At 43.8% G+C, this 23925-nt stretch overlaps 3 protein-coding genes across 4 annotated transcripts in view; 2 read left to right on the top strand and 1 right to left on the bottom strand.

Annotated features, from left to right (window-relative positions):
- KDM1B (lysine demethylase 1B) overlaps nucleotides 1–5686 on the bottom strand; it is a 31135-nt gene extending 25449 nt beyond the window's left edge. Inside the window, exons 1-4 of the mRNA XM_075745142.1 lie at nucleotides 5569–5686; nucleotides 5289–5355; nucleotides 2549–2651; nucleotides 1609–1733 (exon numbers count right to left, since the gene is read on the bottom strand). Of these exons, the coding sequence (XP_075601257.1) occupies nucleotides 1609–1733; nucleotides 2549–2638 (215 nt within the window). The 5' untranslated portion in view covers nucleotides 2639–2651; nucleotides 5289–5355; nucleotides 5569–5686. The remainder of the gene's footprint in view (nucleotides 1–1608; nucleotides 1734–2548; nucleotides 2652–5288; nucleotides 5356–5568) is intronic.
- TPMT (thiopurine S-methyltransferase) lies at nucleotides 5636–16687 on the top strand. Of its 2 annotated transcripts, none has more exons than XM_075745152.1 (9): nucleotides 5636–5738; nucleotides 6285–6446; nucleotides 7245–7337; nucleotides 8431–8563; nucleotides 9010–9062; nucleotides 13769–13843; nucleotides 14589–14674; nucleotides 15715–15759; nucleotides 16542–16687. In XM_075745152.1, the coding sequence occupies exons 2-9, from the start codon at nucleotides 6307–6309 to the stop codon at nucleotides 16655–16657; spliced, it is 741 nt and encodes a 246-aa protein (XP_075601267.1). In that variant the 5' UTR covers nucleotides 5636–5738; nucleotides 6285–6306; the 3' UTR covers nucleotides 16658–16687. The 2 variants fall into 2 exon arrangements, with proteins under 2 accessions (XP_075601267.1, XP_075601268.1); XM_075745153.1 differs by lacking the exon at nucleotides 5636–5738 and adding an exon at nucleotides 6017–6131.
- Nucleotides 16688–17772: 1085 nt separating this feature from the next.
- On the top strand, nucleotides 17773–22505 carry NHLRC1 (NHL repeat containing E3 ubiquitin protein ligase 1). The gene has a single exon (XM_075745135.1). It carries the CDS (start codon nucleotides 17782–17784, stop codon nucleotides 18949–18951), a length of 1170 nt encoding a protein of 389 aa, XP_075601250.1. The 5' UTR covers nucleotides 17773–17781; the 3' UTR covers nucleotides 18952–22505.
- The last annotated feature ends 1420 nt before the right edge of the window (nucleotides 22506–23925 follow it).

The following is a 23925-nucleotide window of genomic DNA, read 5'->3' as shown; positions in this document are numbered from 1 at the left end:
AAGCAATCACTCTTCACTTAGAAAACTCTCATTAAATGCAATGAAATGGTTGAAGATAAATGCATGAGGTAAAAAGCAGCCACCTAAGCTACTAACTGAAATAGCTAGCCATGAAATGATCTCATCTCAATAAATAATGTTGAAAGTATGTTCTTAGGGGTGTGGGGGGTGGAAATCAAAATATTAAAATAACAAGTCAAAAAGATGACTAAGCACTATCTATTGTTTCCTACATAAAAAAACATAGTATCGCCAATGCTGATCTCTCAGGTGCTCATTTCCTCTCCAAGTCTCTTAGGCAACTGCCTGAACACTTGGCTTTCCTATGACCACATCCAGAATACATTGACCTCCTGCCACCAAAAAACAGTCCACAGAGATAACTAAATGAAGCACTAAATTATTTTCTATGATTGGAAAATAAATAAAAAGAGAAAAAAAGAGACAGTAAGAAAAAAGAAGAAAATAAAAATAAATAAATTTTAAAAAAAGTTTGTCTCCGTTAACCAGGGAGGGAGGAATGCTATGTAATTACAGTCTGCCTACTGCATAATCATAGAATCACAGAATGGTTTGGGTTGGAAGGGACCTTAAAGATCATCTAGTTCCAACCCCCCTGCCATGGGCAGGGACACCCTCCACTAGACCAGGTTGCCCAAAGCCCCATCCAACCTGGCCTTGAACACCTCCAGGGATGGGGCCTCCACAGCCTCTCTGGGCAACCTGTGCCAGTGCCTCACCACTCTAACAGGAAAGAATTTCTAACATCTAATCTAAATCGACCCTCCTTCAGCTTGAACCCATTACCCCTTGTCCTGTCACTACACTCCCTCATAAACAGTCCCTCACCATCTTTCCTGTAGGCCCCTTCAGGTACTGGAAGGCCGCAATGAGATCTCCCCGGAGTCTTCTCTTCTCCAGGCTGAACAACCCCAACTCTCTCAGCCTGTCCTCATAGGAGAGGTGCTCCAGCCCTCTGATCAGCTTCGTGGCCCTCCTCTGGACTTGCTCCAACATATAATGAGGTCTAATATGTTGCCTATTATTAGATACACCTTGCCAGTATCACACATTCAGTACCTCCAGGGTCAGAATACAAAAGGACTTGTGCAAGTACACTGAAAGCCACGAACAACTCAAGAACAAAGAGTTCAAATAAGTACGACTCTCCCAAGGCCTAAAATGTCAAGGTCAGAATCTCACCTCAGACTGCAAAGCATTCCAATGAAAGAGCGATAAAGACTTTCTGCAGTAAATGACGGTTTCATTTTCCATCTTGAAAGCAAGGTTAGCTTCCTCAGATTACACTAATAAGCTCTCAGTTTCACAGAAGCAAGGCGTGTTTCAGAAGACACCATTAATAACATAAATAAGCGAATTCTAAAGATATTCTATATCTGAATTAGCAACTTGCACAGTAGAAAGTAGTCCACGACAGGAATAACTTGTGACACTTTCCTGGCATCTTAAGTCTCATATTAGTACCTTTCAATTCTCCCTCTACATTTAGAAACGAAGAGATTTTTCAGAATATGACTATATAGCATCCTAAACTTCAGCTGCAAGTTTATAAGAGTCCACAGAAAATGTAAATAAAAAGAAACAAACCTTTCAGCTGCACTGGCAAAGCAAACGGGACATGTTGCAGTGCATCCAGCTTTTTCACACTTTCTATATTTCTTCTCTGATGCTTCATCATCATCATCTGCTGCTTCAGTGGCTTTCTTCTTCACCTAATAAAGAATAGCTGAAATCTGACCAGAAAGGACACAAATGCATCTTCTACAAAACGGCATTCAGACAGTTTTGCAGCTTGTGGCTAGTATCAAATGGTTTAAAATGGTACTAATGAAAATTTTTTTATCTATTGTGAAATAACTGCAGCATGAAACAGCTGTCAAAGTAGGTCAGTTTTTCTACAAAAAAAAAAAAAAAAATCCACAGTAAGGCTGGAAATATCATTTAAAGCTAAAAATGTTTTGCCTTAGTCTAACTGATGCCATTGAAGAAATTAGAAGAAAAGCTTCCAGTTCAAATCATATTTTAAGCTCTATCACATGCTAATGAGTCAAGCCTCATGCGTTCATTCTATTTCTCCTTCAAAAAAACCTCTTCTTCACATACTTACTGATATTAATTAGTGGCAATCTTATCTGTGCCTCAAATAAAATATTAAGCTTGGGGCTTTTTTTGGACTCCAGATACAAAGCTGTATACCAAATGTCTCTTCTGGGCCTGAGAGGTCCCGCGTATTGTGTTGTTTTAGGCCTCTGTCTGGATGGGCAGACAGCTTTGTCTGGTTGTACAGAAATCTGTGACTGTATTTTTAACACATCAGGTTATATTGAGCATTTGTCTTTTCTGAATATTGTTCACAAATGGAACACTTTACCTACTTATTCACAGAATTAATTAATTCTCCCTCTCTCTGGATAAGTACTCCAAGTATTAACTTATCCACAATGAAGCCCGCTTTATTTTAAAATGTCAACAGAAAATAAAAATTACCAGAGTACAAAGCCATGTGTTTTTAAATTATTATAAATACCTGTCTTCCAGAACTCCTCAGAGGAAGGTTGTCTGGAGACTGGTCTGAAGAACATGCCTTTTTTTTTGTTCGTACCCTTCCAGTTGACATTGTATTATTAGATCTGCAAAAAACGTAGGCAGTAGTTAAGAAAAAAAATTAAATTGCTTGACTTTGCAGAGCTGTCTAATCACCTGGGCAGTACAGCCACTCACAATACTACTTTTGTCAGAGTTACCTAGGTAAGAATTTGTTTAGCTTGATTCAGGAGGAAAATGAGAATGAGGCATGACGGGAACGGAACAATACTACTATTTTAAACTAAATTTGGAGTTAAGATTAGATCCCTGAGTACATCTTGAGAGGCTGTTCCAGATCAGCATAGCCTGGCTTCCAGTAATCTGATTTGCATTACGTGAAGACCTGAACTGGAATTTGGGCTGGCAAAGTGAATAGACATCAGCTCATAATGCAAGCATTGAAATACCACTCTGAGTAATGTTCATCCTGCTAACTTCTGATTTATTGGTAGCAAGAGATTTGCACTGTAAAGCACTTTTCCAAACAGCATATTGAAGAGATGTTTAATACCAGGTGAACAACAAGTTCCAAGACTTGCACTCCCTCCTATGAAAGTACTTCAGAATTTGAAGCCTAAACTGCAGTTGTATTGCAATTATAGGTGATGAGAATATTACAAACTTTGTTGTTAAGCACACTAGAGGAGAAAAGAAAAGGTTTACGCCACAGGAGAGCTCTATAGCTGTCTTTACATCGGTGGGAACACAGAGAAGACCACAGTTTATCATGTAAGCTGGAAAGCATAAAATGTGAGAAACTATGCCACAGAAATATGAAAACATATTTAAAATGGTATTACCATTTCTTTTCACAGGGAGTAAAACACAAATAACGAGAGCCTAGAGGAAGAATTAAATCTAAATGTGCTCTACCACATACAGAAAGGAAGTGAAAATAAAACCCTTATATTACAGCACTGTATCATGAATGTTATCTTGTAGTAGGGATCAGTTTGTAATTATTTTTTTAAAATATATTTGAGATTTCTAAATTGTCTCTGTTCCAGGCTGCATTTTCTGTGTTCAAGCTGACACTGATGGACATGGTAGCAGTAGCTTCGTTCAGGAATTCTGCTGAAAGTAAAGGTAACAGGAGAAGAGAATGGGCATTTTTACAAAGTTTCAAATGAAGCTGATGCAAATGAAGTAAATTGGTGCTTTATTCTCCTCTGAAGATAGAAAAAATTGATTTGGGAGGAGAACAGAAATCACATGATATCCACATAAATGAAAAATTGGTTCAGACAACCCAATACAAAAATAACTCTTTTTATGCACCCCCCCCAAATTATAACTAATTAGAGGGAAAAAAAAGAATTAAGTCAATCTTCATTACCTAACTAAAAAAAAAAAGAAAAATCACTCCACCATAATTTACCACTGCGCAGGGGTGGATGAGGTTGGAGACTAGAGAAAAGAAAACCAACCAGTTTCATTTACATGAGATTTCCCTAAACTACTGTAACGCCTGAGGAAACAGTGGCGTTTTTTTCCTCGGAGCTTTCCTTCTGGATCAGTAGCACAACAGTATCTCTCCGCATCACCTTAGCTTGTGACGCTAGAGAATCGTTTCTACATGCTGTTGCCTTTACAGTCGGAGGCTACGGACTACCTTAGCACTGAGCGAGGCACCAGGCAATTCATTTTGTTGACTACCAGGTGATCACAGTGTGCTGCTGCCGTGAGGCCCTTTATCCAAGACGGTAAAAGGACATGCAGCTGTTTCATGGCATATACGGTGTTAGAAAAAGACAAGGTGGCATTTAGCATTTACTAGGAAGTTTGGTAAAAATATTCAAGATTCGGAGAGGCCTCCCATTTTGAAGGGCAGAAGCCAGTCATACGGAATCTCGTATTTTTGCTGTAAGCACTACTACAGGGGGAAGAGGGAGGTGGGGAGAAAGAGACCAGCTTTGCACTTAACTGTAAGCAAGGCCACTGCGTTCAGCTGTGTGCCACTTTGTCCCCACTTCCCCTCCCAAAACAAACAACACCCCCCCACAAACCCACAGCTTTTTACAGAACAAGCAAACATCGCTTACTTTACGAAGCTTTATATGACTCTGCATCCTACAAACATCTTATTGGCTGAGAAAATAAGCCCTTTAAAAGGGGAGAAAGAGAGAGAGATGCGTAACATGCTGTCACATTCTGTAACAGTTCATCCATCTGTAACGCGTGGCCTATACGGAAAAGCTTTGTGGGCTTTACCTGTACAATTGACAACAAGTTTGTCTTGGAGGGGGAGAAACCACGCACAGAGGAAACGAGAGCAGCCTGATAAACAAGGGGAAAGGGGAGGTGGGACCACGGCGTGCGCACACCTTTAAAACTCACCCCCGAGGAAATCGGCGGCGCCCAGCCAGCCGGCCGAGGCTGACAGCCGGCAGCCCCCGCCCCGGGCCGGCACCCGCGGGGGCTCGCCGTCCCCGGGGGCTCGCTGTCCCCGGGCCAATGCTCGGCAGCGCCCAGCGCCGCGGGGGCCGCGGCTGTGACAGCTGGCGGCCGGGGACGCCGGGAGGGGGGAGGTCCTGAGGGGGAGTCCCCGGGGGAGGGGTGTCCCCGGGGGGGATGTCACCGGGGGGCAGTCGGGGGCGCCCCGGGAGGAAGTCGCCGGGGGTGCTGACCGGCGGCGGGGTGAAGGCGCTGGGGCCGGCGCGGCGGAGCCGCCTGGCACTCACCTCGGGGCCGGGTCACTCGGGGGCCGGAGACCACATTCACGCGTGTCCGCGCCGCCTCCTGCTAGAGCTGCAGCGGGGGAGAAAAGAGGGGAGAAGGGGAAAGGAAGGGAGGGAGGGACGGAGGGAGAGAGAGAAATGGGAATGAGGGGAGAAGCGGGGAGGTGAGGACAGGGGCAGCGCTCGCACCTGCCCCGCCTCCCAGGGAGGGAGATCGGCGGCCCCCCCCGGTGGGCGCAGCAGCCAGGGGAAAGGGGTCACTCACCGCCGCCGCCATCCCCACCGCCATCCTCCTCCTCCTCCTCCTCCTCCTCCTCCTCCTCCCCGGTGCCGTGCACCCTCAGCCCGCCTCCTCCTGCCGCCGCTTCCGCTCTCCGCGGCGCGTAGCGAGGGGGAGGGCGGGGAGGCGCCGCCCCGTCCCTGCAGCCCCCCGCGGGACCCGCCGCCGCGCAGGTACCCGCCGCCGCCGCTACCGGGGCGGGGGGCGGCCCAGGGGGGTGATAAGGGGAGGAGGTGCTGAGCGCCGCCGGGTCCTTCCGGGTCCCCTTCGCCCCGAGCCGCTGCTCGCTCGCCCCCGCGGTCTGCCGGCGAGTTCCACGTGAGGGAGAGAGACGTGTCGGCATCTACCTGCTTACTTACCGGCCCCGAGCTTGGGCCCGCGTCCCCCCGCGGTTACCCCCCCCCCCCCCCCGCCGGGCAAATGGGGCCGGGCAGCCTCTGGGTGCCATCCAGATGTGTGCGAAACGGGAGGTCACCGGCGTTTCCGTAATGCTTAACGGGGCGCGTTTGAGCAGGCTTCGCTCCGGGGAAAAAAAGTCGAGGCGAAGCCATGGATCGATAGCAAGAGTATGCTCTACCGCGTTCAACACAGCTACATTTAAATAGTCGCCAAATTATAATCTCTTAAGCTGTACTAAATTTTGATTTGACTCTAGGAAGTAAGAGCCGGTTCCGAACTATTCACTGGGCAGAGGTCATTTTTCTCTCTTTTTTTCAGAGCTACTAGCACTCCCTGGGGACGATGGACCACTCAGCAGATGCATCTGGGGTCCTCGAAGGCACAGATATTGGGGCACAGAAAGACAGAGTGGTGACTGAGGAGGAGTGGCTGCAGAAATGGGAAACGGGTAACATCGGGTTTCACAAGGAACAAGGGCATCCGTACGTGAATTTACTCTTTTGCCTAAGCTGTTTAAAGAAATGCTGCGAGATTAATGACTTGACTAATTGAAAAAACTCTTTAACAGAAAATGGAGCATTTACAAAAAGAAAATTATTTTACGCAGCTTGAAAGTAAAATAAATATAAATAATTGTGACCTACATTTGTCAAAAAAGGACAGAGAAAAGTAAGGATTTCATTGAATTTAGAACTTCTACTCTTAAATCCAGTTTTAAACTATAGAACTTGGATAACTTGACTAAGAATCTTAAATTTTCTGATGCAGAAGCTGCACTGCTGTTCATAAGTTATGAAAGTGGGGCCTAAAACAATATGCAGAAGGGATTGGAGCAATTATTCTGCACTGGAAGACAGGGACCTAAGAGCGCAAACCTGATTATATAGTCTTGCAACCAATGAAAGTTACATTTAAGACCTGTATTAGTGATTTCATTGATACAGCAGTTTAATAATCATTCTGTTTAAGTTGTTTCTTGTGGTCCTCTTAGAGGTGGGTTTGTTTGGTTGTTTACTTGAAAAGGCAAGCAAACAGAAAACAGAACAAAGGGAAATGTGTTCTTTTCTAACAGAAATTAAATTTTCTTTCTTTCTAAGTAAATGGAAAGTGAATGGGTTTATTTTATGTTTTTATTTTTAATGGTATGAAGCAGGTTGAACAAAGAACCATGTTCCATCATGGAGTCTGTGCATCACCTGGCATAGTATGTAGCACGTGGCTTTTAATGTGCCAGCACGAATACTTGCAGTGTTAAATAAAACATGTCTGTTCTTCTGCAGGCTCCTACAGAAGTATCTGGATGTTCTTTTAAATGGCAGGAGTGGACTGAGGATATTTTTCCCACTTTGTGGTAAAGCAGTAGAGATGAAATGGTAAAGCGCAAATTATAAGTGCACAAATCTTATTTGATGTGGGGAGGGAAGGAGAGGGGGAATTCCCAACCTTATATTGGCCAATGGAAATGTGCCGCATCTCTGCTGGTAGGAAAGCAGCGTCACTGGAGGCTGAAGGGAGGAGGAAGTTTGGTTTCATTTGCTGGCGGTTTGTGTGGTAGCATAAATGGGATGGATAAGGACTAACTTCAAAGTCCTCCCAATTGTCCCAAGTTCAGCTTGGGGAATACTGAAGTTGTGACAGAGTGACTGAAGCTATGTCCTACCGCTGCTTCTTTTGGTCGCAATGCCAGCTTAAATTGCCTGCAATAAGCTCAGTTGTGCCAGAGCACATTTTCAAGGGACCGTGTGGTACATCACAATGGGAACTGAAATGATTTGAGCTAAATATAACTTCCTCTTTTTTACATTTATTATTTTACTTTTACTTTTTTGGGTAGGTTATATTTATAATTAGTGGCTGTAAAACCCAGTGTTTTTTCTTGGAGGGAGGGGACACAAACCACAAAATGCTGATAGAACTGCGTCCTCTAAGGAATCAAGTTAGTCCCAGTTGTCAGGTTTTATCTTGCTAACTACTTACTAGGCTGTCTGTGGGCTCTGACGCACGTTGCTGTTGCGCCGAGCTGCAGCAGTGAAGAGGTTACCGCACCCTGCTGCCTTCATCAGAGCCAAACGACGTTACTGCCAAGCCGCAGAGGCAGCTGGGTGGACAGCGTACCTCAGCCACTGCAGTTCAGAGCAAAACGTATTTCTGTCAATTGAAATGGATAGTTACTCTGTGTAATCACCTTTGTTTTCATCAAGTTCATAGAAATAAATGCATAATCCATTGAATCTAAGTAATGCCTGTAAGTCCTCATCAACTGTATGCCGAGTTGTGCTAATGTAAGCTCAGATCATGGAGGGAAGGTGTTTGATGAACACTGCAGAAAGTCAGGATTAGACATATCAGTGCATCCTGAACCCAGGGTTTCGCTAACGTATAAATGCTGCGTGGGAGGTGCGCGTTTGGTAATGGCCCAACCTGTGGGCCTCACGTAAACTTGGGACCTCTCTCTGCTGCGTGCAGGCTGGCGGACATGGGACACAGCGTTGTTGGTGTGGAAGTCAGCGAGCAAGCGCTGAAGGAATTTTTTGCAGAACATAGCCTGCCTTATTGTGAGGAGCCAGTCCCAGAGATTTCAGGAGCAAAAAAGTTCCAGGTATGTTTCCTGCGTTGTGGAATGATCTGGTGTGGTTAATCATGCAATGCAGCCGTAACTGAGCAAACAAGTCATTCCGCTTTTATGCCTCTGTCTTACTGGTAATCATTCACCTTTCCTGAAGGGATCTGAAAGGAAGCTCTGAGTTGTAATTTTGGACCAAGAAGTTCTTCTTTTGAGCTCATTACTTTGGCCTTCTTTACTTGTGACATCAAAGCACCTGAATATAAAGTAAATGTATTTTAAAATTGGACAGTTGCATGCCTCGACAGATCAGAGCCTCTCTGGAGGGGATCAGGAGAGGTACCTCAGTAAAGAAAAATGAAAAATGTTTCTCACCGTTTTTCCCCATTACACCTAAGGTATAAAGTATAAATATGCACTTATGAGTGTATATTTAAAGATAGTTTGCTGATAAGTATTGTTTCCTTTGCTTTTTATTGTAGAGTACCTCTGGGAACATTTCTCTGTACTGCTGCAGTATTTATGATTTGTCCAGGTAGGAATGCATACTGTGTTTTACAATTCTGTATAATCAAGCATGTATTAATACTGTCATAATACCGTTGTATCATTTTATTTAAATTGGCCATAAAGATTTGGAACAAGTCCTCTCAACAAAACTCTTAAGAAATATTAATAGCCGATCTCCAACAAAAATGAACTTTGTTGACCATTAGATAAAGATGCCAACTAAATATCTTTAAATGGGCTTCTTGTTCCAAGCTGTCCTGTGAAAGTATAGAAAAACATGTTTGCTTTTACAGTAAAACCAAATTATCTTTAACATTATTGATGGATTCTACAAAGCAAAACCTTAGCGCAATCCCTTACTCAGAGTAGCTTAGTAAAAGTAAAGAGAATATACCCAGAGGTGTCTGTCTTAGCTTTTCCTTTAACTAAGTACTCAATATATTTTTTCCCCAAACTATTGATTAACAGATGCATTGGTAAGATGTACCCATTGATTACATGTGTCCCATGCTTTACTTAACGTACTTTTCTCAATGGGCTTAACGTACATTACATCACTCCAATGTATGTGACTACATAATACATTGTCAAACACTGACTCTGCCAGTGTCTTGACAAACGTGGCTCAACTTACTAATGTCTTCCGAAGGAATTTTAGAGCTAAAATGTCCTATTTCTTAGTTAAAAGACACATAAGAAAACGCAAAATACTTCAGTACAGTCTGCACTACTGACTCCTGAAAAATGTTTCAATCCATTATGCTCTGTGGCCTGAAGTGTCACTTCTCAGATTTTGTGGTGGCTTTGCACCTGACCTTCTCAAGTGTCAGCTGGTGAGGGAATGTTGAAAATTACAGAGTTGTTCAGAGATTACAGGAGGACCTGGCACTCTCTCCAGCCTCTAGCATAGAAGACTCTGCCTTGGACAGTAATGCATCTGGCATGTTTATTTGTCCTCAGAAGTTTCGTAGTGGTGTTGACAACAGGCATATTTAAATCTGTCCTAAAATGTCCTCAGACCTAGACTGGTGCTGGGGTAGCAGGAGATTGGAGAGCATGCAAGAAAGCACTGTTGTTTCTGGGTTTGTAATGTACTTTGTAGGAAGCTGAAGGTGCCCAGACTCCTGCGTGATAGTTCCCTCCTCTTGTAGTTCTTACTCAGGCACAGTTTTCCCTAAATTATAAGGTTTTTGGTGAAGTTTTGTATGTTTGTTTGCTTTTCTCACAAACAATTGTCAGGAACAATGATTTGTTCCATTACTGTTCAATGAGGAGGAGGAGGTCAACTCTTAATCTTTACTTGGATGGGCTTTTCAGAGCTACTGCATATACAGGCGTGATACCTAGTTTAGGACACCAGAACATGGTGCTTACTATATGATCCCCTTTTTTTTTTTTATCTGCATAAACTGGAAAAAAAAGAATATTCATTACTAGAGTCCAAAGTCTTTTAGACAATAGACTGTTGCTAAAACTTCTGCTGGTGTGGCTGCCTCCAATTGGTTTCAATAGTGTATATATAACTAGTCCTGCAAAGTGAGTGCCTTGGAACAGATGAGCTGTATATTAATGTGTCTTTGTAGATACTGCCTGGTTTCTTCCCTGCCTTGCCCCTGCAGTGCAGCTACTTGCTGTGTAGATCCCTATAAATCCCTCTCGCTGTGAGTTGACAAGTTGCCCAGGGATTGCTTAAGCTTCTTGTCAGCAATTTTTGAAAAATTCAGTTCTAAGTTTTGTAGGAAGTAGCATGGTGAAACTTGTAACTTTCTGTCGTAACATGGTGGAATAATACTACGAAATAAACCAAAAATAGGTAATTAAATAGGTATTTTTCAGTGTATATTACTGGGTGTAGTACATAGTTTGTCATCCACAAAATAAATTGGCAGATACACGTTCTGGATGCGTGGTTCTGTGCTGGGTGCTGTTATGGTGAAAGCGTGAACTGCATTCCCCACAGCAGTCACCAGGTACCTGTGACTAGAGAAATGCACACACTCCTCTAGTTTCTATGTACAGACGATTTGATTAATTACCCAGTAATTATGGAAATTAAACTTACTTCTCTTGCTGAGGCTGGCCTGCAAACAAATCCTTTTGATCTCCATTAGCCTAGCATTCATTAGGGGAAACTCAGATGTGCTCCTGACCTTTGTCAGAATGAGACATTTCAAAGACTCTTGCTAGTTAAAGAGTAACAGGAGCCGTTCCTGCTCCTCGTGGGAACTCTGGGACTTATGTAAAACAGTTATGTTAGACAACCGTTGTACCTCCTAATACAATTATGGCTGCAGCACTTCAAAAAAAATTAAAAATTGCATTAACTGAAACTATTAAACGTATGCAAAGATAGAAATTCACAATTTTACTGCTTAAATCCAGTGGGATTCCTGCAGATATGTGAATTTCTGCTTTACATGTTATTTTTTATTAGTTGTAATAGCACCTAGACTATGATGTCTCGTGCTACATACCATACAAACACATAGCAGGAGATAATGTAGGGCTAAAAGTTTGGGTAGTGATACAGCAAGAGGTATACTCAAGAGGAGCACTTCCTAACACCTTAGCTTCATCCTAACTCTACATCAGGATGAAAGACAGCTGTGTACCTTTTTTGATCTTTTCCCATGGTTTGGTTCTCCTCAGAAGGAAATTGGATGTGCAGACGGGCAGGGAGCACTCAGATGCTCAGCAGATCCTGAGATCTGGGCAACTGGGGAAAGGCCACAGCACGAGGCTGTCTGCAGCCTGCGATGTCTGTAGACCCTGATGAAATCGGTGGGGAGTAAAATACATTAAATGCCTGTATGGAGCCACCACCACCATTCCAGTTAGACCAGATTAAAGTTAAGAAGAAAAACCAAGCGCAGAAAACTTCAGGAGCCTGCCTAAGGTCACGCAGCAGACTCGGCTATGCAGGGAGCAGAACAGCCTCCAAGCCTCAGAAGATCAAATTTGTCACTTGCCCCACTAGACTTCCCCTCGTGCCCATTGCGTGTTTAAATGTCTCTTCAAAAATCTCCTTTTATTTAAGAGGCTGGTTATTTAAATTAGATGCTTAGTCTTGGCAAACTTTAAAAGAAATCAGGACTTAAAAGTGTTATCATGTCTTATCACAGTAGAATAGGAAATACAGGATTGGCTTCTAGGTTAGATGCCAGAGACCGAGCAATGCCGTTGCAACGAAATGAGCAAAGGGCAGGGAGAAGAAATTGTCATGGTTTAGCCCCAGCTGGCAACTAAGCACCGTGCAGACGCTTGCCCACTCCCCTCCCCAGTGGGCTGGTGGGGACAATCAGAAGGGTAAAAGTGAGAAAGAAACTTGTGAGTTGAGGTAAAAACAGTTTCATAATTAAAAAGAAATTTTAAAAGAAAATTGTAAGGAAAGAAAAAACAATGAAGAGAGAGGAAAATAAAACCCAAGAAAAGTAAAGTGATGCAAATGAAAACAATTGCCCAACACCAACCAACCGATGCCCAGCCAGTCCCTAAGCAACACCCCCCTCGCTGCCAACCTCCACCCCAGTTTTATTGCTGAGCATGACACCATATGGTATGGAACATCCCTTTGGTCAGTTGGGGTCAGCTGTCCCAGCTGTGTCCCCTCCCAACTCCTTGTGCACCCCCAGCCATCCCGCTGGTGGGGTGGGGTGAGAAGCAGCACAGGCCTTGGCTCTGTGTGAGCACTGCTCAGCAGTAACGAAACCATCCCTGTGTTACCAACACTGTTTTCAGCACAAACCCAAACCATAGCTCTGTACCAGCTACTATGGAGAAATGTAACTCTACTCCAGGCAAAACCAGTAAAGAAGTGAAGAAAGAGGTGATGCAATTGGACTGTGACACCTCCCAGTAGGCAGAAAGGTATTGCACAATTCCATACCGTATTGTTCTCACTAAGTAAACTTATTTCAGACTTCCTTTAAAATTATGCAATTTACATTATTACTACCTTGCTCTCTAAACTCCTGTTTTAATAATTACCAGAAACAAGGCCCTTCCTTCCCCCAAATATCCTCATCTCTAGTGTCACCCTGACTGCTCTTACCACCCATCAATAAAGGCACTTCCCAATAGTCTTGGCCATTTGCAGGTTTTGGATCGTCACTGAAGCCAGCTGCCAGCATATCCAGGAGTAAAATTAATGTCTGTGTTAAATGTTAAAGCAGTGTAACTTAGCTTTTCTAACATTAAAGAAATAGCAAGCTGAAGCTGACTGTCCTGGGCATGTAGCTGGGAATTGAGGTGTCTAAAATTACCGAGTGTGCTGAGTTCAATGATGGTAAAGCAGCGAGGCACCTTCCTTAACCCACATTTGAAATCACACGTGGGTTTTAGAAAGCGACCAAGAGCTATTGATGTGCTGAGTGCATGTTAGTGCTGCCTCAAGGGTCACGGCAGGATATGATTGCCAAAACCCCAGACTTGCAGCCCAGATGTGTTTAAGCTACTTCCTTCCTCCCCGCTTTGTCTCAGCACCCCCTAATGATGGGGAAATGCCGAGCAATTCCTGTACCTCTTCGCTATCGCAGCAGGGCCATGAACCGGAGGGAGTTCTTGGGTTCCAGATCATATTGGTTTGGATCCTGAAAATGCTGGACTATAACAAAAAGGTAGTGGGGAATCTGCACAGCTAGCTGGAGAATCCTTGTGACTTCACAGAAGTATCTGAATAAAGATTAAGGTGCCTTTTTAGTATTTTTAAGCCTTTTCCTCATCTTCCTATAGCTCAATAGTTGGCAAGTTTGATGGGGTTTGGGACAGAGGAGCTCTAGTAGCTGTGAATCCATGCGACAGACAACGGTTAGTAAATTTGCTTTGTTACTGTCTCTTCTGTAATGTCTGCAGTGATGCATGTTTTTCCTCCTGACCCTTGTCGATGAGTCCTCTTTCATTTAAAGCAGTAGCCTACACAAGTTCTTCTCTACCGCAAGCATCAGCTGCAGTCGCAGAGTGTTGTACTCCAGATTTGTAAGCTTCCTTCAGGAAGCCGCCCTCCCTCTTGGTGGGAAAATATGTGGTTTGTTGCAACCCGGCAGAAGCAGAGCTGCAAGTCTCATCTGAATTTTATTATTTCCTTTTCACCTCATCTGCTTCTCTTCTCTTTGTTCTTTTCCCCCTCACTTCCCTTTATTCCAATTTTTCATTCTTACCTATAGCCAACCCAAACGTAGTTTGACCCTACCCGCAGGACTTTTTAATTAGATACATAATCTTGAATTCACAATAATTTTAAAAGACCAGTACTGTTTTCTAGACTGTGGCAGATGAATACTGTGCTTTGTGTGTTAGTTTTGAGATGAATATGAAAAAAAAAGATATATGCTTGTTTATGAAGAATAAACAGTAACCTTTATCTGAGGTGTTTCATGTGTAGCATGAATTTCATGCTCGTGAAATTCAAACTAAGCTTTGTTTAGTTTCTGGGCAGTTCAGTTTAAGTTGTCTCTGCACAGAAATACATTACCTCTTTTGCTGAATATTTTGAATGCTCTGCTTGAGTGTTTGTACAGTTCCAAAATAATGAAGTATAACTTTCTTCTTTTAGTTATGTCAGTTTGATGATCACCCTTATGGAGAAAAATTCTTCTTATCTCCTCGTTACAGTTTCATATGATCCAAACAAACACAAAGGTGAGAACTTTGCACGGTTCATGTTTTGATTTTGCATGCTTCAACATAAATCGTATATAGATGTGGTAGATATATTGGTATCTTCCCCAGGTTGTTTTAGCAGCATAGCTTTGTCAGCTGATCACACTAATACAACTGCATTAAAAATGTTAGATGTTGACCAAGCTTGAGACTAAATTTGCTTGCTCTCTAGCATTCAAACATGCTAGGGGTAAGCAGAGGACAGATGTGGGATATTAACAAAGAAATGAAACTGGAAGTGTGACTGTGACAATGGAGCTGGAACAGTGAATGCTTGGAGTAACATCCTGTCTGGCGTCGGGAGCGTGAAGCACTCCCAAGAACAAGGGCTTCGCTCAGTTTACCCAATACTTGCAACCCAACGTGTTGCCCATCCTGTGCCTCTCTCCCAGCCACTACAATGCTCTGAATATGCTTGGAAGAGGTGAAATTCTGGACAATCATACAGTATTTTTTTCTTTTATGACTTCTATTACATGCCAAAGTCTGAGGTATTTTAAAAGATTTTTTGGTGTGTTAATTATTAACTCTCAAAAGAAAGAGATTTCTTGCTGTTTTGAGCTCTTCAGCATAATTATCCCTGAAAAAATAGATCTTGTTATCATAAGCAACAGTACTTGAATTCATTACTCTCTCTCTCCCATAGTTAAGCTTTTAGCTTTAATTATGCCATTGTAGTATAAAGAGATTGTTGGCCAGATTCACACACAGCACTGAAAGCGGTTGTATCCACGACATGTTCATGACTTCTGACAATGTGGCTACCCTGGCCGCAGCCTGGAGATGATGCAGCAGCCTGGAGACGATGCAGCAGCAACACCTGAAGCTGTCTGGTGGCCCACCAAGGTGCCACGAGTTCTTGGACATGGTGTTTTCTGTTCGTGCAGATGGTGCTACAGACTGGGGCCTGATTGCAGGCCGGGTGCTGTGAGTGATGGGGCTGGCTCTCCCGCTGCACTGTAAATGTTTGTCTCCTTCCCGTGTCTTCTCTCTCATTAGCTTCACCCATTTTCTTTCAGGCCCACCCTTTTATGTTCCTGAATGTGAAATTAAAATCTTGTTTGGTAAGTAGTATTTCAACTAACCCTTGGGATTTTTTTTCCAAAACCCATAAACATGTTTATATGCTTCTACATCTCCCTGTGACAAGCAATAGTCATTTGCTTCTTATCTAAGAGGTAGAGTCATGGAAAAATAACGGGGGAAATAAATACCATTTAGCCACAGGGATTTTGCTGTCAAGGAAAATTCTCAGCTCTTTAAAAGATATGAAGAAAACCCAAGAGACAGATAGTGTCTCTTTCCTCCCCTTGGCATATTTTCATTCTCCCAGGATTCATATTGCAGTCAGTGATCTTGTAGTTGCAGTCTTAGTCCCATTTGACCATTTTGTCTTTCTCTGCACCTCATCACCAGCAACCCTGGTTTTAATACAAGGCCTTTGCATACCAGTTCTACAGTTTCTGCTGCACTTCTGTAGCCAAAGGAGAAAAGTAACATGCTGTGCAAAGAAAATGCAAAATGTACAGCTCAAATCCCTCAAAATAATGAAACTTGGAATTATGGCGGGAATTTAATTTTAAAAGTTCCTCCTGATATGCTTTGCTATTGCACTTCTTTTAAATTTACATCTCTCGGAGAGCCCTGCAGTGTCTGTGCCCAGTGAGTCATTGGCACAGACAGTTGCATCCCAATGCAAAAGAGATGGGTTAGTTTTCCCCAGTGCATTTGTGTCACTGTGTTAGGGACTGTGAGGAAATCTGTGGATAAGATTTTTTTTCCCTGACAGTTTGCATTTTTCAGCGACTAATCATTCAGTAATTTGTTTCTCTTTCTTCCTTTTCAGGCAACCACTGTGAAATAAAGTGTCTTCAAAAAGTTGATGACTTCTCAGACAGACACAGACAATGGGGATTAGATTATTTTCTGGAGGTGCTATATATACTGAAGTTTGTAGCTTGATTGAAATTCATTAAAATAACTTACCTCCCATCTTGCTTTTATTTTTATCACACCTTTTAAAATGAAACATGGTTTGGGACACTCCTAAAGCAGACTTCAGCATACAGAAAAGTGCCAGTGAAACATTTTTGTCCATTTTGCTTACCAAGTCGGCTCTCCTACACAACTGCCGTCACTGTCTTGAGATGCGCATAGCTTCTCTTAAACTCCCTGCACAACCAACCATTTTTAACGTGTTGTCTTTTTCATCCATATCAATTCAAATCATCAGAGCTGGGAAAAAGAAACGTTCCTGTTCCTTTTTGACCGTTGCCAGTCGATGCTGTCTGCTCGCTGCTCCGCATGTCGGCCTCGGCGGCTGGCGGCCCTGGGAGCAATGGCAGCTGTTGTTCAAATACTGTTTCCTGCGCCAGGCCGGGCAGCTGGGCGAGAGAGGCGGGAAGCTGGCACAAGTTGCTTCCCTCCATCCCCATTAGTCGCAATTACAAGCGGAGAGACGAGCTGGCAGTGAGCGGGTAAGAACGCTTGGCAGCAGCCGCCGAGGGGGAACTATCATCGAGCAGGAAAGAGTGGGGAAGCGAACCGGATGGCAATAAAGGAGAAAATACGGGGAGAAAACGTCCCTGCGGTCGCTCGCGAAAGAGTGCAGCTGTGAGCAGCAAACTGGTACGGGGCGTGTAGGGTGAGAGAGTTCAAAGCAAGCCTGCAGAGCTGCTGCGTGTTCATCGGAACACAAACCTTCCTCCCGTATGGATACTACTGCGAATTTTTTAAAAATTACAAAAATTTCTCAAAACTTTTTTTTTTTTTTTTTTTTTTGCTCTGGCCTTCTTCTCCCCTCAGCAGCTTACTTCCAAAACGGTACGATTACGACGTAGTGCTTTATAATTCACCAAGCCCAGAAGGCGAGTAAAACCCACGGGGCTTATTCAGAGCGTTGTAGTCCTAAAGCTAGCGTGATAAACTTGATACTTACAAGGATCTGGTGATTTTTTTTTACCGGGGAGGGCGGTCCGGGGGCGGAGCGGCAGCGCCGCTCCGCCCCCGGACCGCGGCGCCAACGCCCCAGCTCGCCCACAGGAGGCGCCCGGCGGCCTCATCTCTCCCTCCCCTCAGCGACGGGGATGGCGGCGGCGGCGGAGGACGAGGCGGAGCTGAATCTGCTGGAGTGCCGGGTGTGCTTCGAGCGGTACGGTCCCGGCGGGCAACGACGGCCGCGGAATTTGCCCTGCGGGCACGTCCTCTGCCGGGGATGCGTAGGGGCCCTGGGTGGCTCGGAGCGCCGGAGGTTGGAGTGTCCCTTCTGCCGGCGGGCCTGCGGCTCCGCTGAGACCAGCGACTGCCTGCCGCTGCTGCAGCTGCTGGAGGTCCTGGGCCCCGCCGGCGGTAGCGTCCCCTCGGCCTTAGGGAGAAGCGGCGGCGGCGGGGCGGCCGGGCCGGCCCCGACGGGTCTCGGGCTCCGGCTGTCCCTCGGGGGCTGGGGGTCGCTGGTCAACCCCACCGGGGTGGCGGCCTGCCGGAGGTCGGGGCGGCTGGCAGTGGCACATGACGGCAAGAAGAAAATCCACGTCTTTGGGCCGAGCGGATCATGCCTGCAGCGGTTTGGGGAGCGGGGGGACGCGGGCAACGATATCAAGTACCCGCTTGATGTGACGGTCACGTCGGACGGGCACGTGGTGGTCACCGATGGCGGGGACCGCTCCGTGAAGGCCTTTGATTTTGAGGGAAGGGGGGTCCTGGCTGTCCGGGAAGGTTTCTGTTTGCCCTGGGGCCTGGATGCCACCCCCGAGAGTGAAATAATCCTGACCGACTCGGAGGCAGGTGCTCTTTACCGCTTGACAGCCGACTTCAGGAAGGGGAAATTAAAGAAGTGTCAGATGATCCGGTCTCAGCTCATCAGCCCAAGAGGGGTTGCAGTCTCCCAGACCTCAGGTGCTATTGTGGTGATAGAGCACTTGAAAGCTCAAGGACTGGACAACAGCAGCACCCGAGTGAAGATATTCAGTGCAGAGATGGATCTCATCGGCCAGATGGATAGCTTCGGTCTGAACCTCATTTTCCCCTCCAAAATATATACTACGGCTGTGGCCTTTGACAAAGAGGGTCGTATTATAGTAACAGATATTTGTAGCCAGGCCGTAATATGCTTAGGGAAACCTGAGGAGTTTCCCATCTTTAACCCTCTAATTAGCCACGGGCTATCTTATCCTGTAGGACTGACTTACACGGCAAACAGTTCTCTTGTCGTATTAGACAGTGGTGATCATTCAATAAAAATATATAGCTCCACTTGAATGGTTTAGATGCTTGCTGCTATAGGTTCAAGCTGCTTTTGGCCACAAAGCAAGCGAAGTTCTGGTGTTAGCAGGCATGTAGGGAGGAGGCATTTTCTGGGCTTTAAGTGAAATTGCCCTCTTTGAGCAACGTGCTGTGCTTCCTGCAAAACTCAGATCGAATCGCTGTCTGTCTGCAGGAGAAGACCTGGCTGTTGTAGGCCATAGTCAACGGTGAATTAACCAAATAATTTGGCGGTTTAAAATTATTCCATGCTTTGACAACCAGACATTTTTGCTACTTTTTGACGAGTAATGACAACAACATTTGGAATGGAGTCATCAAAGAGCAGTACCTGGGCGAGAAAGTGATGCATCGTTTGTTTACATTTCCCAGCACCTAGTTTTCATTATTCTTCCTTAAGCATAGCTACACTCATGGAAGTGACTGAGTGGTTTCTGTTTCCAGGATTTCTGCACGAGAAAGGATACTGGCTTGATGAAATGATAGGAGAAATGGAAGCTTCAGTTCAGATCCAGCTAAGATCATTTCAATGGAGGAGCAACCACTGATTAGTGAGTTATGTGAATTGGTGCTCAAAGGCTATTTTTTCCATACTGGGGAAATGCACTTCTGCGATCACTCTTCTCTGTACTAGTTTATTCCCACCTTTATTAGAGTTGTACTGGAGCTTCTTGTAATCTTCCTGTATAATGCACAAGCCTGTGTCTTTACCTAGAGATAATTTGGTGTGTGGTTACCAGCATGAGCAGCTTTTCCTAAAAGCCCCTTGAAGTATTTGCGTTTAGACCACAAATACTTCTGCATATATAAAATTGAGTTTGCTGTGCTGCTAACACAGCTACGCTTGGGAGGTTTCCAATACTGCCCACCTCTGTCTTGTCATTAATATGGTACTTCCACGTCCCAAACTCCAATATTCAACTGAAAATTGAAATATTGGTGAGAAGGAATAAAGGGGGACGTAAGCCTCATTTTTTTTCCTCGCTTACAGATGAGGTTTTGGTGATGGTGAATGCACAGCAGGTTTACTCTAGTTTATATTTCCTTGAAAACAGTTTCACTGTGCACGTGAGTTGTGTTGCCTTATTGCATAGTGGAAATTAAGGTATATCTGAATGATTTTGAGAAGGATTTAACACCCTCACTAGAAGTCACTGCTGCATTTTTAGGCACTTACCTGCTGCTACAATAATTACTCAGGCAGTTCAGCACTAAAAGGGAGATAGATATAGGTATAAATGTAAATGCTACCTAAGGTAGAGACAAGTAGGTTAAAATTGCATACAACTTTTGAGGTAATTTCTTTTATTTAGTCACTGAAATCATAAATATTAACGTAATTTGAAATTCACAGGCATTCTTTCTATTGGTAAATTTTTAATCTGGCTTTTGGTCAGACTTCAGGGCATTTAATAACTGCATGTATTACTGCACCAGTGATTTACCAAATACTTACTTTAAACTGGAGCAGTTTTAGTCCTCTAATTCAGACAATGTATTAATCTATCTTATGTTAACATTTATATAAACAAAACAAATTAATAAATATGGCTATTTTTAAAGGTTAATTGAACAGTGACCTGCCAATAAAGCGTGATTTGCTTACTCCTATATTGAATAATTTAGTGAAAACTCCCCATATGTTTTTATCAAGATCTTCTCTGTTACAATCCAATTTCTCTATCGTGGTTGCCCTGTAGATGGTTTCTTTTTTATTTAGCGATATCCTGCTAAGTTGTTGTAGGTTTATTTTTTGCTATTGAAAAATATATGGACCTGCACATTTGGTCTTTTCCAGCCTCCTCTACTGCCTGGCCACACAGTAAGTGCCTTTGGTAGGACCAGCAATACGCCTTGGCTATTCTGCAGTAGGAGGTGTACGGCCCTGGGCAGGAGCCGTCTTGAGGAGTCAGGAAGGAAAGTTACTCAGAGAAGCAGACCCCTGGATTATATATTCCTCTCAAGGTGCCAAGGAAACTTCTGTCTGTGAGGGATATAAAAACCAATGAGATAAGACTCCCTTTGGGGAACTGCTGTGTTTCAAAATGCATGCAGTAGCATCAGTGCTGTATTTGTACATAATTAATAGTTTATCGCAATAGCACTTGTGGGACCTGGACACTTCCTCTGAGCCATGGGCTGTGAGCTTTAATCTCATCAAACACTCATGTGCACCAGAGCTTGTTTTTGCTACTGAGCTCATGGATGGGCAAATTTCCTACTGCCTACTGCCACGTAGGCAACTTTCCAGCAGCTGAAATGCTGATTTTTAAGTATTTGACTCATGCTCTTTCAAAACCCACAAAAGCTCCCACTGTTGCCCATTCTGCTCATATCTCCTTTGGTATATGACTAGAAATCACTTGATGTTTGGGTTTGTAAGCAAAATAAACTTTGCACCTTTGTTCTGTTTGCTGTATGCCATCTCCTGCAGTCTCTGCTTTACCTTCTGCAAGGAAATCTAGAGTTTTTCTGTGAATGATGCAGTTGTTTTCCTTTTGCTATAAAGCTTGGTGCTTGGCATTGTGCAACACTGCATCAGAGAAACCATTACATTCTGTCTTAATTAATTTGATGCAGGTGCCTAAATTGAAAAGCCATAAAGAACTGTATAAAAGCACTAATTAAAAATTCTGAGTTCTTCAGTGCATAAGGGAAAAATGCAGCAGTAAACCTGAAATCTTTGTTTTGTCACACAAGAGAATTTAAGAGATAATAATAACCAATATGCTGATAACTAAAAAGCCTTTGACATTTTTACTTACTCTTGCCTCTTCTTTTATGCATATATGCACATTTCCCTTATAGCAACTGTAGATATCTGTTGCCTTCGGGATACCTTAATGCCATCTGCTTTTCAGAGGCCCAGGGGACACGTAATGCTCCTATCCATCCGCAAATCTGTTGCAATTTAGTCACAGATTTCCACAGAACAAAATCTTAGGTTCTGAGAGAGGGATGGCAAAGGGCAAGGGGCACCTGTAACTAGGGAGGTGATGCTTTTGGGGTCTGACTGGATATGCTCAAAATAGGGATAGCCAGGTATGTGTTTACCCTTGGAAAAGAGTGCTGGCTACTTCATCTAGAATGTAATGTGGCGACTGTGTCTAGTTGCTTCAGTGATAATTACTGTTGCATTTATTAAAAAAAAAAAAGAACCTACACTAAACTTTGCATAACCCTCTGCACCTCGTGCTTTAACAATTTGGATTAAAACCAAACAAACATAATGGACAATATTCCCCTAATGTCATCTCTTCAGCCCCTACTATCGGTTGGTATGTCTGTTGTGCACGCGCATGCTGCAATTCCTATTTGGTTTATTTTTAAGCACTGACCTCAGGTTGCTATCGTTGCATGTAAATATAGCAGGGTATGTTTACAGTGTTTAGGAATAAAGGAAGCAGGGGAGTCTCAGAAATGTGTATTGAAATTGTGTCCTGTAACATACTTCTTTTTTTCATTTTGCTTGTTAACAAAGTAATTTTAGATAAAGAATATAATCGTTTTTTCAGATTGGTGAATAAAAAGAAGAAGGAAATACAGGGGGGGGAAAAGGTAAAAATTACTTAATTTTGGCCATCGTCCATTTGACCATCTGTCTGTTCCCTCCAGCTACACTGCTGTGCATATCCATTTGATGTTTATATTTTCATAAAACGTGGATGTAACACACCACCATAGCATTTTTTTAACATGGACTGATTTCAGGTGAAGAGGGGACCTCCTGTCATGCCCAGCCCCCAAACCACTATGAGTTTTATAGAGCAGCGTCCATCAAAACAATGGCCTAGAATACAGGAGACCTGTCCTTTCTGGAAAGGTCGACAGAGGTGAAAAAGCAGTTTTCTCCCTGGGACCATGGGTTATGGTGCTATTGCACCCTGCACAGGAGGAATTTACCTTTATTTCTTTCTCTTCAATGTTTGGGGTTTTTTTCTGACTCTTCTTGGAGGCCCATCCTTATAGTTTACAAGTCACCTGTGAGTCACAGCTTGCCTCCACAGGAGTATAATATAACTAAAGCAAAAATATACAGATTTTGCAAATGAGTTCTAAACCTCACACTTCATTCAGCCATTTCAGGAGGAGTGACAGATCATTCAGAAATCAACAAGTGCCTGAGGCCTGGCCACTGTGTAGACAGTTTAAATTTACTGACAATAGGATTTTCTCCCCTCGTTACCTTCAGTTCCCCTATAAGTACACCAGAAGCCTCTATATAGAATTCGCTGGCCTTCTCTAGAAAAGTCTGGTGGGAAATGACTGGTAAGAGATTGCCTTTTGCAACCTTCTTGTCAGGTCTATCATTCAATTTCTTGATCAGCCTGTCCAGCCTCAGCAATTGCTGTTTGAGTTGCCAGCTCTCTCAGTTTGGCCAGCTGTGTCCAAAAGCGCTTCCATCTGAATGGAGGATCTCCCCGGTGGAATGTATAGCCCCCAGCAACAGGGGGGCTTTCTCCTGACCTTGCCTACATTAAGCCAAAGACCCACCCAGCATTTTTCCCTTTGCTGTGTATGGCTGTGGGTCATACATCAGTCCAGGGGGAAGGAATCTTTACCAGTTCCGTGTTTCTACATCGAAGCAGGCGTTCACCATGCCTCCCTTCCACGTTACATTTTCAACTTCATTATCTCAACTAAATGTGCTAATAATAACATGTTTATATTTGATATTGGTACATAAACATCCAGGCTTTCTCTAGAGTGCTTCCTTAGTATGACCTGTCCGATTCTCGTGGACCACTTCAAAGCTATCTAACACTGGAGAAGTTCTCGATGAGCAGATGATGCATTGCACTTCTGCCTTTTTCTCACCACTGCTTTCCAAGAGATTTACAGATTTTTTTGAACTTGGAGTTCTAACCTGTCCCTGAGGCAAACACAATATAAATGTCCTGGCCCCACAGCTGCAGGCAGGAGAGCTGAGAAGGAAAGCCTTTGGCAGGCTTGCAACTAGATCTCAGATT

Source organism: Balearica regulorum, chromosome 2 (genome assembly GCF_011004875.1).
Source record: "Balearica regulorum gibbericeps isolate bBalReg1 chromosome 2, bBalReg1.pri, whole genome shotgun sequence".
Taxonomy (NCBI): Eukaryota; Metazoa; Chordata; class Aves; order Gruiformes; family Gruidae; genus Balearica; species Balearica regulorum.
Note: the sequence above shows the minus strand (reverse complement) of the source record. Positions and strands in the feature narration are given on the sequence as shown.